The 17,208-nt window shown below is 46.0% G+C and overlaps 2 protein-coding genes, 3 non-coding genes and 1 pseudogene across 6 annotated transcripts; 2 read left to right on the forward strand and 4 right to left on the reverse strand.

The window, feature by feature from the left end:
* Nucleotides 1-1,830: 1,830 nt before the first annotated feature.
* Nucleotides 1,831-6,269, reverse strand: nop58 (NOP58 ribonucleoprotein homolog (yeast)). Of its 2 annotated transcripts, none has more exons than XM_070957965.1 (15): nt 6,131-6,269; nt 5,533-5,609; nt 5,364-5,416; nt 5,033-5,157; nt 4,804-4,940; nt 4,537-4,601; nt 4,261-4,395; nt 3,998-4,143; nt 3,618-3,744; nt 3,266-3,429; nt 3,039-3,173; nt 2,816-2,877; nt 2,568-2,725; nt 2,363-2,478; nt 1,831-2,260 (listed from the first exon to the last, which is right to left on the reverse strand). In XM_070957965.1, the coding sequence occupies exons 1-15, from the start codon at nt 6,173-6,175 to the stop codon at nt 2,195-2,197; spliced, it is 1,611 nt and encodes a 536-aa protein (XP_070814066.1). In that variant the 5' UTR covers nt 6,176-6,269; the 3' UTR covers nt 1,831-2,194. The 2 variants fall into 2 exon arrangements, with proteins under 2 accessions (XP_070814066.1, XP_070814067.1); XM_070957966.1 differs by having other exon boundaries at nt 2,066-2,260; nt 2,363-2,472; nt 6,131-6,218.
* Nucleotides 3,499-3,581, reverse strand: LOC139328071 (small nucleolar RNA SNORD11B). Its single transcript, XR_011601694.1, has one exon. It is a non-coding gene; the product is annotated as a small nucleolar RNA SNORD11B (small nucleolar RNA).
* Nucleotides 3,844-3,927, reverse strand: LOC139328070 (small nucleolar RNA SNORD11B). The gene has a single exon (XR_011601693.1). It is a non-coding gene; the product is annotated as a small nucleolar RNA SNORD11B (small nucleolar RNA).
* LOC139328068 (small nucleolar RNA SNORD70) lies at nt 5,246-5,333 on the reverse strand. Its single transcript, XR_011601691.1, has one exon. It is a non-coding gene; the product is annotated as a small nucleolar RNA SNORD70 (small nucleolar RNA).
* nufip1 (nuclear FMR1 interacting protein 1) lies at nt 6,249-10,555 on the forward strand. Its single transcript, XM_070957964.1, has 10 exons — nt 6,249-7,269; nt 7,402-7,487; nt 7,616-7,717; nt 7,822-7,884; nt 7,973-8,049; nt 8,146-8,238; nt 8,401-8,588; nt 8,674-8,814; nt 9,107-9,378; nt 9,491-10,555. Exons 1-10 carry the CDS (start codon nt 7,026-7,028, stop codon nt 9,995-9,997), a joined length of 1,773 nt encoding a protein of 590 aa, XP_070814065.1. The 5' UTR covers nt 6,249-7,025; the 3' UTR covers nt 9,998-10,555.
* A 772-nt stretch (nt 10,556-11,327) lies between these two features.
* LOC139351946 (cilia- and flagella-associated protein 47-like) overlaps nt 11,328-17,208 on the forward strand; it is a 51,622-nt pseudogene continuing 45,741 nt past the window's right edge.

Here is a 17,208-nt window from a genome sequence, read left to right on the forward strand (position 1 = left end):
TCAAAGATCACACACATCACTGACGTATAGAAACACCCGCTGCGCACACACAAAAGTCCAACAGTTTTCATAAATCATCCATTTCCGGCATATGATCTCTTACGCTCGGTCACGCACGTTCGGCAGTAATCGTCATGGAGGTGACGTCACACATTTCCTGGCGTCCCGTGCCGCATCTCGAAGAGGAGAGACGCGGGAGGAAACAAACTTGGGAAAAACAGGTGAAAACACCGATTAAAACTCTGCTTTGAGTGGTCGCTTTGGTTTTCTAACAGAGAAACGTCACTGAACAAAAATGGAAGCTAAAAAAAGCTATGGAGATATTATTAGAGAGGACGCGGTACCTGCCGCTGAAAGCTAAAGCTAATGAGCGCAGCCATTGTGCTAGCTAGGAGCGTTAGCATTAGCCTTTTTGGATATTTTTTTCTATTATTGTTATTTTTTAAATTGCAGTGCTTTTGTGAGTTAATTCCATGTTTTTGTTTCTGTAACTAAAGCACCTGTTTCTGTGGGTTTAAAATGAAATGTAAGCCCCTGTTGACCCCCGTGTCTCAATTTTGAAATCAGCTCCATCTTTATCAGCTGACAGGCGACAGGCTGTGATGCAGGAGGGTCAGCAGAGAGCGGTGGACGTCCCTCTGGCTCTGGTCGAGAGGATAAGGCTCCTCAGGCTCATCAACATCGCCATCAAGTCGGACAGTGAGGTGACACAAACACTCATTCAAGATCCAATTCACTGTTTTTATTTCTCCTTTTTTATTGACGATGTCAAATACAACATGAAGGCAGGAATTCAAAACAGAGAAATAACATCAAGTGTGACTCAGATTCTGCCACAGAGGTTACGATTTTGGCATTTTAGCTACATGAAAAGGAAAAGAAATACAGGTTTAGCAATAATTACTTGTATAGTCATTTTTAACAATCATTTATATCAATGGAAAAACAAATCCCCTGTTTAATTATTCTTAAGAATAAAAAAAAAACACCTAGGCTACTTAATCAATATAAGATAACAATCAGAAAAAATCCAGCTGCATGTGAACATATTTTTATTTGCAAATCTGTTTGTGTTTCACCCGAGTGCCACAAGGTGGCAGTATTATACCATGTAAATCCAGCAGTAGGCCATATAAATCACAGAATGTAAAAATGTAAAGATCAGTAAGACTTTTAAAAAGCAAAATTGATCAGTAAAATAAGTAGTGACAAATATTTAAATACAGATATGAAAACAAGGATAATGATTATGGTTAAATGTTGAGTAATGTAGCAAACAAACTTATTATAGACATTATTACAACTTTATGTTGGACTATCAAAACTGAGGAGTTGGGATTGGAGACCACCTGTAAATCACGGGTGCTGCAAGTTATTTCACCTCTCTTAACAAACAGCAGAGGGCGCTGCTGTATCACAGGACACAGCTTTACACTTTGACAGCCTGGACTTGATTAGTCTCAAAACTGGTGTTTGTAGAGGTGAATGTTAGAGGGATACCACTTTCGAAATGGAAATATGAAGCACAGAATATTTATAACTAAATCATTACAATTATACCGTGAATAGACTGTAGTTTGAAAAATGGTTATGAACCATGATACACGTCTTACCTGCACTCATGTGACTACCTGTCGCTTCATGAGATTACCAAGGAGTGGAATGAAAGTGTTGTACTTCTTGAGTATTTGAATTTCATGGTACTTATACTTTAGTAAGGAGTTGCTTTTTCAGTGGAGGAGGTACTCAGATCCTTTAAGTACAGTAAAAATGCATAAAATCAATCAGATGTTCATATTGCTGCAGTGTATAAGAACAAAACACAAGGGTACAGCACCATTACAGTTTATTTCATCAGGGCGGATGCTCAGTCTTGGACAATGAAAAGAGAACTGGAGAATCTTTCTTTATCAAATGTCTCTGTGCTGAATTTGATGCATGTCTGACACAGATGTGCTTACAAATAAGAATCAGGGCAGTGGATTACAAACTTAAAAATAAGAAAATACATTTGTGACTGGAATACTGGAAATACACTCAGTTCTAAAACGACTTAATGATTTCGTTCTTTGACCTGAACTTTCTTTGAAGTCCAGAAGCAGGCACTCCACACAGCGTCGCCCTCATTCGATATAAATGTGTGACACAAAACTAAAACGACATTGAAACTAAAATATATACACTCTCCACTCTTTCATTCATCGTCTTCTTCCTCCTCCTTGACCTTCTTTTTCTTCTTCTTTTTCTTCTTTTCTGTTGACTGCGGGGAGAACGAAAGTGGGCATGACAGCGAAATACTCAGGACAAAAAACAACACTGGAGAACGTATAGAGGATCTCATGAATAGAAAACAGATTCCTACCTCTGTTACTGCGACCACCTCCTCCTCCATCTCCTCCTCTGCTGCTGCTTCTTCCTCTGCTTTCTTGTCCTTCTTTTTCTTCTTCTTCTTCTTGGGAGTCTCCTCCGCTGCTTCTTCTACAAAACACGCAGAAAAAATACAGTGAGCATCATAAACTCATTGTGGACACCTCGCCACAGGATTGATTCATGCCCTCTGCACCCACCTTCTGGTTCTGGTTCTGGTTCCTTTTTGACCTTCTTGGATTTGACCGGCGGCGTTTGGGGCTCAGCAGCTTCCTCCTCCTCTACCTCCTCAAACTTCCTCTTCTTTGAGGTGGAAGGAATAGTTGAATCACCGGATGGATCGTAAATTCTCACTTCACTGTGGAGAAGAAATGCAGAGTTAACACTTTTGATTTTTCCTTGTGGAAACACATCTTCTTCAGAAAAGAGATGTTTTGTGACAGCTCACCTCTTGTGCTGGTATTTGTCTGCCTTTGCCATTGCTTTGCCTGTTCCACTGATTCTTCGGATCTGAGAGGGAGAAAAAATGGAGACGCGATCAGATGAGCAGCAGAAAGAAAACCCAAAACAAGCGGATGCTGCTAAGACTAAAAATGGGATTTAAGTACACTGCAGAGTGGCGCTTAAGACACCTAAAAGGATGAAGATCCTTCTGTTGCAGGTGTACTCACCCCCCTCTCCTCCAGCTGCCGTAGCCTGGCCTCCAGCTTGGCACGGTTTTCTACTCCCATTTCTGCATTCGTGTCCTCTCCCAGGGCATCGTAACGAATAGCCAGGGCCGCTTTAGCTGCCAGCATTCTGGAGATCTGTACAGATAATTAAGAAAAGACAATTTATTTTTTGAACCATCAGACTAATAATCGTTTTCTAGTCCAGCGAGCGCCCGTTCTGGACGTACCTTGCCCTTGTTCTTCGCTGCAGTCTGACCCACGAGGGAGGCGTGGTAGATGAGACCGTACTTGGGTGTGTCTTTGCGGGTCTTGAGGGCTCTGAACAGAGCCTTCTCTGCTCCGAGGATCTGCACCGTGGAGGCCGGATGCTTTGCCAGATTCAGAAGGGAACCTTAAAGACGCAACAAGGAAGACAGTAAATACGATGCCCTCCCCAGCACCTGCCCACTGGGCCTCTTGAGGCAAGCTCAGATGAGGTAGTGACTTAAAAACATCAATCATTTTCAGGAACGTGACATAATGTCGTCATCATCACCGCTTGGCTAGTTTTCACGTGGCCCCTCTTTTTTGTGACTTTACCTGCATGCGAGATGAGACGGGCGCCAACCAGCTCGCCCACCATGACCGTGAGGTTGGGGGCGATGGCCATCATTCGGTTTTTCAGGTAGTCGTACAGCTGAGTGCGGTAATCTGAAATCTCGATCACCTGTGGAAAAAATGCAGAAGATTGGTTTTCTGACTGCAAAAGGATGAAAAATAAGAGTCTTCCCTGTATGTTTATTTTTAGCGGTGGAGTCGTGAAATGTGACTGTTCAGATGAGGTAGTGACTGAAAACCCACATGATTGTTTTCAGGGTAAAGACAAAAGTCGTCATCATCACCACTGTCACACAGCTCTTCAATCGTCAAACAAAACACCGAGTGGCTTTGATCTGCAAAGACAGACGGGGGAGACGTACCTGATCGCACAGGTGCCTGATGTTTTCGATGTCGTGTTCTGACACCTCTGTTCCCATGGAGATCTCTGCAGCCAGCTTGACCTCGGCCTCGATTTCCTCAGGCAGGACGTCTGACAGATCAGAGTCGGCCACGTTCGTGCGATCGCCTGGAGAGCCACAGACACACACTTAGCCACTCGGGCTGGGGGGCGGCCTTCGGGAGTAATACTAAATAACAGGCGTACCACTTTAAACAGCTGTGCGCAAATGCAGAATATTCTTACCAATTTTGCGGACAGTTTTGCAGTACGCCAAGTTGTCGGTGACGATTTTTCCCAGCTCAGGAAAGTGCCAGCCATACCACTCTCTGCAGCGCATAATGTAGTTGTTCAGCTCCTTATCCAGGTCATCCAGAAGAGCTAAAGAGGCAAAGAAAAGATACGGTTAAGAACAATCAAAGTACGGTTAAGAACAGTCAAAGTCAGACCACGTATTCAAATACACAACAGCTGACGTAAATATTGTTAAGTGCTTTTCTTACATCATAAAAAACTACTTACAGATGGCCTGAACAATCATAGTGTCCACCTTGTCTGGGCTGAACTTGAGCTTGTAGCGGGATAAGCTGGAGGACACAGGGAAAAGAAGGTTTATTAATGAGTTTAATCACCTGTCGATCTGTATTGATCTTGGTGCGTCTAACGAGAGACTGCTGCCTCAGCGGTAGTGACGAATGCTGAGGTAAATCCACAGGGAAGTTTCAGACAGCAGATGTAATCATAGGCAGCAGCCACGCTCACGTGACACCGCGTCTGAGCGGCACCTACCTGTGAGCCAACCCCAGAGACATGGCGCTGATCTCCTTGGGAGGAAGTCCAGTGATGAGGCCCTCCATCTGGCTCCTGATGCACCTCATGAGCTCAGCCACGGCAGGGCTGTGGACGCAATTCAGGTCCAGCTTTTCCTAAAAAAAAAACAAAAAAAACCCCCATAAAACAGTCCGTTAGAGACAACTCTTATCTTCCGCATATGGATGTAAATTGTTGGGTCACTTACTTTAATAACTCCACCGAGTTTTGCATCGCTGATGGCCAGCTGCTCGTGAGCCTCCTTGGCAACAACTTTCTTCAGCACCTTCTTCAGGCTCTTTCCAATTTTTCCCTCAACGATAGCAGTGGCAGCTGAGCGGCAGAGATGAGGAATACGGCATTAAATAAACTCAACTCAACATGTCTGAGGAGCAGCCATCTAAACTATGTGCTAGCACGACAAGACGTGGTCTCAGTGGTAGTGACGAATACTGTGAAATGCCTCATGTTTTAATCAGATGCACAAATACATCACAGACCACAGATCTCAGGTGTGCATCGGCGCACAAAGACGTTACCTGCTAAGGCCTCTGTTGTGTCCTGAAACTTCTCAAAGTGCTTCAGCTTCACACTGACGGGGGGAAAAGAAAACCAGTGAGGACGCATTTCATCCACTTTGTCAATCAATGATAACTGACTGGTTGCACCCATAATACACTTCAGGTTGAACGCCGCATCAATACTTACACTTTGTTCGCTTTCTCAGGCGATTCGAACTCTTTGTACAGGCTGTCGACCTGTTGCAGTTTGGACTCATCAAGGACCTGAAATTGAACAGAGGCTCTTGAATGAGTTGTCATGCATTGAAAAAGACATTCTCAGCACCAACAGGGTGTATGTTAAATATCTCTAGGTGAGTGAATAACTTCACAGTCTTTTCCATGTTGCATTCAGGCTGAGTGCTGATCCTACAACAACACAGCCATTTACTTGATTTCCAATATGCGCTTGAATGTTGGAGAGTGAGAAGCAGCAGTTTTTACCGAAGTTAGCCTCAATATGCACACGTGGTTACAAGGCCTTCCCACTGCTAGCTCAGTGTTAGCTTGTGCATCAGCAAAGACACTCGTGTACAGGTACAAACTTGGCATTTACACGTTCATATACTTGAGTACAAATTAAACTTTACTTTTAAATTTCGCTCACTGACAGTTGCGTTACATACAACTGATCCCACATGGGCTGTGGGTGACTAGCTGCTAGGCTAACCGTAGCTAACTCAAGTAGGTAATGCGTTATTACCGTTTGATCTTTAAATGTCTGGAAACAAATATGGAGCACGTACTTTGAATATTGCATATCCAGCGGCGGTCTCAAACAACACGAGCATTTTGGCAGCGGCTCGGTCACTTTCTAGAGTTTGGACGCTCCCTGAGTAGAGAGCTTTCAGGGTTTTCTCACAGCCACCACGCTGCTGCTCCGACTGTGACTGAAGCACACGCGCGGCGATGAGGAGCATCAGGAAACTGAGAGGTTGCCATATCCGTTCGGTGAACATCCCCCGATGCCAGACAGGATTATACGTTTACTGATATTTTAGTAGATTTTTAACACATCTCAGGCATGTTTTCATTCTAACAGTAGTTAATATTGTAATTTACGTGAAGACATGTTTTTTTTAAGGGTGCATAATTATGTTGCTGTTCAAAACAAAACCGGAGTTGACATATGAACCAGCTCCTGGCTTATGACACTTTATGCCTACACGATGATTTTATGTAGTTTAAGTGTTTTAAAAAAAACTTATCTGACATCTTGTTGCTTTGTCCCCTTTCATCTAAAAGTGGGGAAAAAAATCTACACGGGTTTCAGCTCCCCAACATGGCAACCGAAGACGCGCTTTCACGAAAGCTCGCGAGAAGTTGTCCCAAACATGCCGGTATTTAAAAAAAATAACAGAAAAGATAGATCAGACAAAATCGCAGATGAAACAGAGTTGCGGTTCAGCAAACTATATGCAATTTGCACAAAACCATCGTAATTTTGTTATGCTAACCATTGTTAAAAATGTGTATTTAGTTCCTGATCATTTGTTTTCTGCACTTCCGGCTTTCACGGAAACGACCGCGGCATGTGTAGAGATGAGCAAAACATACACATGTGAGAGCTGCATGGTGAGAAACCCAATTAACTTCAAATAGACTTCACTGTTTACGTGAAGAAAGGCCTCGGGCGTGAGTATGAGCGCACCGGAACACTATCCTCCGCCGGACTTCGGCTGTCCTCCTCCAAACGCAATCCAGCCCTTCCAGCCCCACCAGCAGCCCCGCACCAGCAGCTTCGACCCCAGCATGTGGAGCTGGTGCGAAACGCCATCGGAGCCCAGCTGGAACCACAGCAGCCAGGCGGGGTGGCATCACGGGCCAGCGGCGGGCTTTGGTTTCCCCTCAAGCCGTGGAAACTATGGACCTAAACGTCCACACGGTGAGTTACCTATGCTGAAGTCACATGCGCTAGTCTGTTAATGGTGATCAGTCCCCAGAAAAAAAAAAAAAAAAAATCTTAAAATTGCTCCTTTTATGTACAGTCCTAAAAATTCATGTGCCTTGTGTTCAGGTCAAAACTTTGGTCGTGAGCAGCATCAAGGTGGACATCGAGGTGGAAGACAAAATTATGGGCCCTCCAACAATCACGGGAGAAAAGTGAATATCTCTTGATTACTACCACTTTAATCATGATCATGACCTTAATGGTGTTCGACATAGAGCAGCACTGAACTGAGAATAAACTCAATTGTATGGTGAACTGATCTGTGTGTAACTCATTGCAGAAAAATAAGAAGGAACCAGAATATTCCCATTTTTGTGACACCTGTGACCGGGGCTTCAAAAACCAGGAGAAGTACGACGAACATATTTCTCAGCATGTCAAGGTAATTTGAGAGGTTTGATTCAGTATATTTAGCTTCATTTCATGTCATTTGTGGAAATCAGTTGGCAAATTTTACTGATCACCTCCATCAAATCTCTTTTGCAGTGCTCTGTGTCCGACTGCAGCTTCATGGCACATGAAAAAATAGTCAGCATCCACTGGAAAAATGTAAGTGAAACAACTCGTTATGTGTCTAGAACTTAAGCTCCTGGTATTTTCCTTTGCTTATGTCAGTGTCTTTTTACCCTGAATGCAGAATCATACACCGGGAGCTAAAAGAATCAAGCTGGACACCCCAGAGGAGATCGCGAAATGGAGAGAGGAGAGGCGCAAGTCAGTATTCACTAAAAGATTGTAGATGCTGTGGCAACTGATGTCTACTTCCAGTCAGCAAAGCTGAATGATTGTTGCTGTAATTCGTCTTTTCAGAAGCTATCCAACACTTCACAACATCGAAAAGAAGAGAAAAGTGATGGAGGTTCGGCAGGAGACAGGAGCTGTTCTGGAGACAGCTCAGTTTGGGTAAATTTACACATTCGATGTGTAATGATTTATTTTGCACTGCATCTTTGTTATTTTCTCTGTTATTTCCTCCAGAAACATGAATACGTTTGCACTCATTTGCTTTGACATGAGACTTGAGCTAAACTTGTCTAAATCTAGACTTTAATAACGTGTTCACAGCCGAATGAGAGGCAGGGGCAGAAGACGGGGTCAGGGTCGGGGTCGTGGCTGGGGTAACAGAGGCTTCCATGGGCAACACCCCCAAGGCCCTCCGCCACCAGAGAGCCGTGGTACAGAGCAACTCCCACCTCTCACCCAGCAGTCGAGGGATGGAGATCCACTGGGAGCACTGGTCAGCAGTGACCATGGTGAGTGACTCGGATGGGGTGGTGTTCAAACAGGACTGTAAACAATGATAATATGTATGTTAAATTGTTTTTCCTGCTCTTCTAGATTCTGACAGAGAGGACCCAGCTGCTGAGTCCAGGACTGGTGGCCTGGTTGTGGCTCCTAAACAGATGAGCTCAGCCCTGGGCTCCCTTTTGGCCAACTACGGCTCCATGAGTGAGAGTGGAAGTGACGAGGAACCAGAGGGTGAGTTTGCCACCTTCGTCCATCTGCGACAGAGCACACCCCCTGGTGCCAGGCCATCAGGGCGACCCTGTGTGGATTTACAAGCACAAATCCTTTAAAGCTACACTGAGAGATGCTGAAAACAAAAAGTGGTTTGTGGTATACAACTTTTATTCATTTATGTATTTGACAGAGTAGGGTGAAATACATTGATAAACACATCACACACATTGGCAAATAGCTTGGCACAGAAAAAACAATTTCCCATAATTGACATCCACTGTTCCTCTTATTCTTCTTCCCTGTGTTTCAGCCACCTCCATTCAGAGAGCCAAAGACCTTGTGCAAGCCAACCAGGCTCTCCTTCACACAATACCACCAAAATGCCAGCAAGGAGGACCCTCCAGAGGCCCGGAAGCCTCTCCACAGGGCACAGATGCTCACAAAGTCCCTCAGCCTGATTCTGGTCTTCACATACCTCACAGCAGAAAAGCAAGAGGCAGAAGAGGAGGCAGGAGAGGAAGGGCTGGCAGAGGAGGATACCAAGATACACCGCAGACCCGTCGTCCCACTCTACTTGAGATGGTAAGGAGACACCTGAGATTATACAAGCATAATTAACATGAATTAAACTCTGTGCAGATTGCGCATCATCTTATCCCACATGTGCTTCTCTATTTTCTTTCTCTCTGTTTAGTTACTGGCCCCAGATATCCGCCATGAGAGAAATGTCCTTCTGCAGTGTGTGCGCTATGTTGTCCGAAACAATTTCTTCGGCCTGGAGAGCCGACCTCAGAATCTGGAGGCGCTAAAGGATAAAGCCACGCCAGCTGTCCCATCTGGAGAGCATGAAGGGAGGCAGGAAGAGCGATCAGAGGAAGTCAGGGATGTGTCTCGGTCTCCGGTTGGTGGAAAGACAAGTTCAGCAGATGCTGGTAATAAGGAGGATTTAAAAATAAGCAAAGCTGCTGTAGTTGACCAAAACTTTAAGGGCCAGCGTTTGCACAGCGATCAAGTAAGCTCAGAACCATCCAAGAATCCTGCCGACTCAGCAGCAAGGGCTGAGCCGTTTGCAGAGGATTTCACCCAGTATGCCGAAGAGACCAAACACTGCCATAGCCTGCATTCGACGTCCACAGAAAAAATCACATGTACCTCTATTTATGATGATGAAATATGGGAGAGCCCTGGTGCTGTAATGTGAATTCCTAGGACATTAATAAAATGGATTACTCCTTTTCTGTTCGAAAACATAAAAGCGAGACATTTGTCTTTCATGCATTGATGTTAATATTTTCACATTCTTGTTATGTTTCATTTTTTCATGTTAGTGTGGCTAACAGTGTCACGTTATATTTTTGTAACATGCATGAATAAAGGTAATCTTTTTTTTTTCAGCCCCACTGATACGTTTACATTTTCGCAAATGTGTGTTTTTAAAGCTTGAATTATGGATATGTCATTTAAAGCGCTCGCTCTGTATTAAGGTGTACCGCCAATGCCAGGCAGCTGCCCCGTCCACCCGGACTGCCCAAGGCTTTAAATCGAACGGAATTAAGAAGCCGGAGTTATGTTCCATGCGCGTGAGAGCAGAAAATCATTTTGCCGGGCTTGGTGTTAATTTGCGCTCGAGCGAAACTCTCTAGTCATCTTTATGGATGTGAAAGTTGAGCAGGTTTCATGGCAAATATTTGGACAAGGCAAAAGAAAATAGTGCTTGAAAAACCCGTGTGAAAGGTAACGTAAACCCTGAGGTGTTTTTAAAAAAAAACAAAAAAAAAAACACGTACTTACACGAAGTTAAAGAATAAAAAATAAGAATTGCTACGATAAGAAATTGAGTTAAGTTGCTGATTAAGCTAATACGTAGTACACGACGTTAATTATGTTAACTAGCAGTAGTTAGTTATGACGTGTTTTTAACAACTAGTAGAAATTAATGAATTTTTAAAAATTAATGTTGGCTAAATAAGAATTGAACGAAATTGCCTGTTAAGCTGATACCTTGCGCAAGACGTCAGCTTACATTAGTTAGCTATACTGTGTTAGTATCATATGTGTATTTTTAACTAATTATACATAATTGAATTAAAAAACGAGGGAACATTAGTTAATTGAGAATTGAGCTAAATTGCTTATTAAGCGAACACATTGTGCGAGACGTCGTTTATGTTTGTCTGAGGTGTTTTTTTGTTTTGTTTTTTGACACAACTATACGAAATTAAAGAATAAAAATGATGGGGTAAATGAGCTAGATATGTATATTAAAGACAAGAGTGCAGGTTGGATGCCCCAATCAATCAATATGTAGGAAAATGATGTAGGAACTAGCGTTTCATAAAAGTATACCGACAGGAGTATTGATACTTATCCATTACAGGAACTAATGCTCAAATATCAGCACACTGCGTGATTGAAGTCTACACTATGTTTTATGGTGCTCTGCCATAGGAGGGAGGGAGAGAGACAGAGAGATAAACAGTTTCCTGATGAATGTTGTGTCTGACAGGTGCTTGTGTGGGCAATGCCAGCCCATGGCCTCAGCTGTGGAGAGCATGTGCTGCAGGGAGGTGGATAGCCTCTGTGCCCCGGTGGAGAATCTCACCCCCAGACCTGACACGGCAGGCACCCAGGCTTTGAGGCACGCTGTCTGAATCCTTTTGTGCTACAGATAGCCCGCATGAACCTCTCCAGGCCAGTCAGTCACGAGCAAGGATGGAGTGAGGTTCACTATTTATTTACGTTTTACACAGTGCCCCAAATGCGTTGGAATGTATTTTGAAATATCCTATTTTTAAAATAAAGATGCATCTTGTATGCTAAGAGAATTAAAGTGTTACTCCCTGTCTGGGAATCTGACCCCGGTCTCCTGCCTGACATGTGGGGATATTTAACACTATACTGACGAGGAACTTTTAGTAATATGGTGGACGTGGTCTCTATTTGACCTCAGTGGCACAAAGTGACACCCTGTCTCTGACTAACTGCAGAGAAGAAGCATGGTTACTCAGCCAGCCGGTAGGACCACTGTCTTTTCCTGCTGTTTGAGGTGGTCCAAATAAAACATATTTTAATTCATTGAAATGGTAAAGGGCCTTTCAACTATTGCATAAACTGGAATTTCAGTGCAAAATTAAGGGATTTTTTTTTTTTTTTTTAGCAGTGTCTTTATCGCTTGCATTCTCTGCAGATGTCAGAGGTAATAAATGCAGTTCCCAGTAACAGCCAGGAGGTGGCAGACTGCAACAGCACTGACCATTCAGGATCTGTACCAAGCTGATATAGGTTAGAGTTTAGATTCAGAAATGCTCAGTCACTGTTTCTGATAATATCTTAAGTACAAACTGAGAGATACAGTAACACATCAAGTGTAGCAAGTAGTTGTGCATTTTTGTGTGTCTTTTTTTTCTCCTGATTCCTCCTCTGAGAGGAAATGAAATCTGCTAACATCAAAACATTGGCGCTCATAAAAATAGTTCAGTGCAAAGGAATTGTTTTCAGGTTAAAAAGCCAAGTCTCACTCTTTCCTCTAAACAAAGTTTTATAACTTGGTTCAGGAACAAAGCCCACACGCCGGGCACATCCCATTTCCAAGCAAATGTATTTAAGCTCACCTCATTCATTCATTTCCCCTTTGATTCATCTACTCAGTCTTTGCCTTCCTCCTCTCTTTTTCTTTTTCTTTCTCCCTTGATCTGTCCAGATACTGGTCCAGGCCCAGGTCTTCCCCTTGCTTCTGGAGCTGTCCACCAACCTGCTGGTGCTTCACCCCGCCCCACTCTGCTCACCCATTCAGGATACAGGAGCTCAGTTACATTTCGAAACCAATGTGACCATGCCGCAAGATTTCACTTGGAGACCAGCAGCCACAGAGAGTGGCATCCAGTTTTCTGTTCAACTAACAACAGGTGCTAAAAGCACTGCTCAGTTTTCATCTCCCTGGGTGTGAGTATCTGGATTACCATTTTCAAACCCGTAATACCAACCTCACTTTACATCTTCTCCCTCTCTTTTGTGTTTCTCCCAAGGAAGATAATTATAAAGCAAAGAATTTTAATCAGTAGAGTGACCTATTTGAATTAGAGCTGAGACAGATAAACGCTCCCCCTGCCCAGATACAGTGGAGCCATACAGGGAATTGGACTGTGAGAAGGTGTCGCATCCCTCTTTCTCCTCCTCTCCAGAAGGAGACTGACCTCTGTATCCATGAAGGCAACATGAACTTTTGCGTTGTGTTGCTAAGGTCGGGCACTAGAATAGTGAAGCTTCCTTTGATTGATGTACTCATATTGACTTCCTGTTGGCTCTGAATAACTTAGTGACCTTGCACCCAAAATCTGACATTCTACTATCGAACACTCACCCCAATACACTTAAACCTGTGCAGCAATAAGCTTATAGTTTCCTCATGGAGAACAATGGATGTGGCCAAACCTGAGTCCAATAGGGAGAACTTTTCGCAGTAGCAATGAGGTCTCAAAACATCCATAGAAACTATTTGACCCACTCCTGCACCATAAACCACTTTCCAGTATCTATATCAGTAGTTTGCAGTATTTTTGGATATGGGACAGGCAAGCAAATGTTTTGGACCAGTTGGGTGTGGGTGGTGGATGTGTGGGATTTGGGTCAAACTGCAACTGCATGCCAGGCATTCAATCTGTTTCCAGCAACTGCTCTCATCATATGTATTTATTCTGTTGTTAGACAAGGCAAGTGTAATGCAAGCATGTCAAGCAAGCAAGGCTAGCCAGAGAGAGGGAGCATAGATATGAGGTCCAGACTAGAACTGAAACTTTTATTACTTTACTAACTGTAAGTCTATCATATAAAGTTTCGAAAATCATGACATGATTATATATTCAGGTCCAGTGTTTATTGTTTGTGTGGTCAGGAGGGAAGCAGTGGGGATGGGTGGAGTGATGATGTCCATTCTTGTCACATAACATCTTTGCTGTTCGGTAGCCAACACCACAGAGAACGGTGTAGGTTGTAACCTGATCGTTGAAAATATTTATTTTTTTTTTTTTCTTCAGTGGACCAGAGTAAGGCATGTGACTTTCATGCTTAGTTCAGGGGAAAAACTCAGTACCATCATTACTGTTGCTCTCTTCACTGAGTTGTACATGTTCCAAATACAAGTCGTCTGGGGGCTGTCAAGCCATTTTGTAAAATGCGGGAAATCACTGATTAGAGTAGACTTAGACAAGGCAGGTTTAAGGAGAGTGGGAAAACTATAAATGTTGAATAAAACACAATGGATTGAATGTCACATAACAGTGATCTACAACATACAGAGAATTTTCCTTCATGCAGGTTCGATCCACCGATGTCCACCTGCCAGAGAAACAGGTCATATTTGGATCAGTGTATTGGCCTTGCCCGACAGTGACCCGGAATGCCCGCCCAGCGTCCCAGTCTACACCTCTTCAGTTCTTGTGCTGCAGCCATCCCCTGAGTCAGTGCTGCCGTCGTTCCCTGAACCACATCTGCAACCATCTCCTGATCCAGTGCTGCAGCCATCTCCTGAGCCAAAGCTGCAGTTGTTCCCTGAGGCACAGCCGCAGCAATCTCCAGTTCTTATGCTGTTGTGATCTCCTGAGTCAGAGCTGCAGCCATTTCCTGCTCCAGCTGTTGCGTTGCTGGCTCCCAGCCCTGCTTTCCCGCACCTGATTTGGCCATCTTCAATTCCTGTGCCGCAGCAATTTCCAATTCTTGTGTTTTTGCGATCCCCTGACTCAGAGCTGCAGCCATTTCCTGCTCCAGCTGTTGCGTCGCTGGCCCCCAGCACTGCCTTCATGCACATAATTTGGCAATTTCCAGTTCCTGTGCTGAAGCCATCTCCAGTTATTGTGCTGCAGCAATTTCCATTTCCTGTGTTTCGACTCCTGTGCTGCAGCCATCCCCTGAGCCAGAACCAGAGCCATCTCCGCTTCCTGTGCCATAGCCATCCCCTGAGTCAGAGCTGCAGCCATTTCCTGCTGCAGCCATCTCCACATCCTGTGCCGCAGCAATTTCCAGTTCTTGTGTTTTTGCGATCCCCTGCCCCAGAGCTGCAGCCATTTCTTGCTCCAGCTGTCGCGTCTCCAGCCCTGCCTTCCCGTACCTGATTTGACCATCTCCACTTCCTGTGCCGCAGCGATTTCCAGTTCCTGTGTTTCAGCTCCTGTGCGGCAGCCATCCCGAGCCAGAGCCATCTTCACTTCCTGTGCCATAGCCATCCCCTGAGCCAGAGCCAGAGCCAGAGCCAGAGCCAGAGCCAGAGCCAGAGCCAGAGCCAGAGCCAGAGCCAGAGCCAGAGCCAGAGCCATCTCCACTTCCTGTGCCGTAGCCATCCCCTGAGTCAGAGCTGCAGCCATTTCCTGCTGCAGCCATCTCTACATCCTGTGCCGTGGCAATTTCCAGCTCTTGTGTTCTTGCGATCCCCTGATCCAGAGCTGCAGTCATTTCTTGCTCCAGCTGTTGCGTCCCCAGCCCTGCCCTCCCGTACCTGATTTGACCATCTCCAGATCCACAGCCCTCTCCACTTCCTGTGCCGTAGCCATCCCGAGTCAGAGCTGCAGCCATTTAATGCTCCAGCTGTCGCATACCCAGCCCTGCCTTCCCGTACCTGATTTGACCATCTCCACTTCCTGTGCCGCAGCGATTTCCAGTTCTTGTGTTTTTGCGTTCTTGTGTTACAGCTCCTGTGCCGCAGCCATCCCCTGAGCCAGAGCCAGAGCCATCTCCACTTCCTGTGCCGCAGCCATCCCCTGAGCCAGAACCAGAGCCAGAGCCATCTCCACTTCCTCTGCCATAGCCATCCCCTGAGTCAGAGCTGCAGCCATTTCCTGCTGCAGCCATCTCCACATTCTGTGCCGCGGCAATTTCTAGTTTTTGTGTTCTTGCGATCCCCTGCCCCAGAGCTGCAGCCATTTCTTGCTCCAGCTGTCGCGTCCACAGCCCTGCCTTCCTGTGCCTGATTTGACCATCTCCACTTCCTGTGCCGTTGCCATCCCCTGAGCCAGAGCCTGAGCCCTCTCCACTTCCTGTGCTGTAGCCATCCCCTGAGTCAGAGCTGCAGCATTTCCTGCTGCAGCCATCTCCACATTCTGTGCCGCGGCAATTTCTAGTTTTTGTGTTCTTGCGATCCCCTGCCCCAGAGCTGCAGCCATTTATTGATCCAGCTGTTGCGTCCCCAGCCCTGCCCTCCCATACCTGATTTGACCATCTCCAGATCCACAGCCATCTCCACTTTCTGTGCCGTTGCCATCCTCTGAGTCAGAGCTGCAGCCATTTCCTGCTGCAGCCATCTCCACTTCCTGTGCCGCAGCGATTTCCAGTTCTTGTGTTTTTGCGTTCTTGTGTTACAGCTCCTGTGCCGCAGCCATCCCCTGAGCCAGAGCCATCTCCATTTCCTGTGACGTCGCCATCCCCTGAGCCAGAGCCATCTCCACTTCCTGTGCCGCAGCCATCCCCTGAGCCAGAACCAGAGCCAGAGCCATCTCCACTTCCTCTGCCATAGCCATCCCCTGAGTCAGAGCTGCAGCCATTTCCTGCTGCAGCCATCTCCACATCCTGTGCAGCAGCAATTTCCAGTTCTTGTGTTGTTGCGATCCCCTGCCCCAGAGCTGCAGCCATTTCTTGCTCCAGCTGTCGCGTCCCCAGCCCTGCCCTCCCGTGCCTGATTTGACCATCTCCACTTTCTGTGCCACAGTCATCCCCTGAGCCAGAGCCAGAGCCAGAGCCATCTCCACTTCCTGTGCCATAGCCATCCCCTGAGTCAGAGCTGCAGCCATTTCCTGCTGCAGCCATCTCCACATCCTGTGCCGTGGCAATTTCCAGCTCTTGTGTTCTTGCGATCCCCTGATCCAGAGCTGCAGCCATTTCTTGCTCCAGCTGTCGTGTCCCCAGCCCTGCCCTCCCGTGCCTGATTTGACCATCTCCACTTCCTGTGCCGCAGCGATTTCCAGTTCTTGTGTTTTTGTGTTCTTGTGTTACAGCTCCTGTGCCGCAGCCATCCCCTGAGCCAGAGCCATCTCCATTTCCTGTGACGTCGCCATCCCCTGAGCCACAGCCATCTCCACTTCTTGTGCTGTAGCATCCCCAGAGTCAGAGCTGCAGCCATTTCCTGCTCCAGCTGTCGAATCACTGGCCCCCAGCCCTGCCTTCCTGCACCTGATTTGGCCATCTCAACTTCCTGTACCGCAGCAATTTCCAGTTCCTGTGTTTCAGCTCCTGTGCGGCAGCCATCCCGAGCCAGAGCCATCTTCACTTCCTGTGCCATAGCCATCCCCTGAGCCAGAGCCAGAGCCAGAGCCAGAGCCAGAGCCAGAGCCAGAGCCAGAGCCAGAGCCAGAGCCAGAGCCAGAGCCATCTCCACTTCCTGTGCCGTAGCCATCCCCTGAGCCAGAGCCAGAGCCATCTCCACTTCCT

The sequence above is a fragment of the Chaetodon trifascialis genome, chromosome 24 (genome assembly GCF_039877785.1).
Source record: "Chaetodon trifascialis isolate fChaTrf1 chromosome 24, fChaTrf1.hap1, whole genome shotgun sequence".
NCBI classification, from domain to species: Eukaryota; Metazoa; Chordata; class Actinopteri; order Chaetodontiformes; family Chaetodontidae; genus Chaetodon; species Chaetodon trifascialis.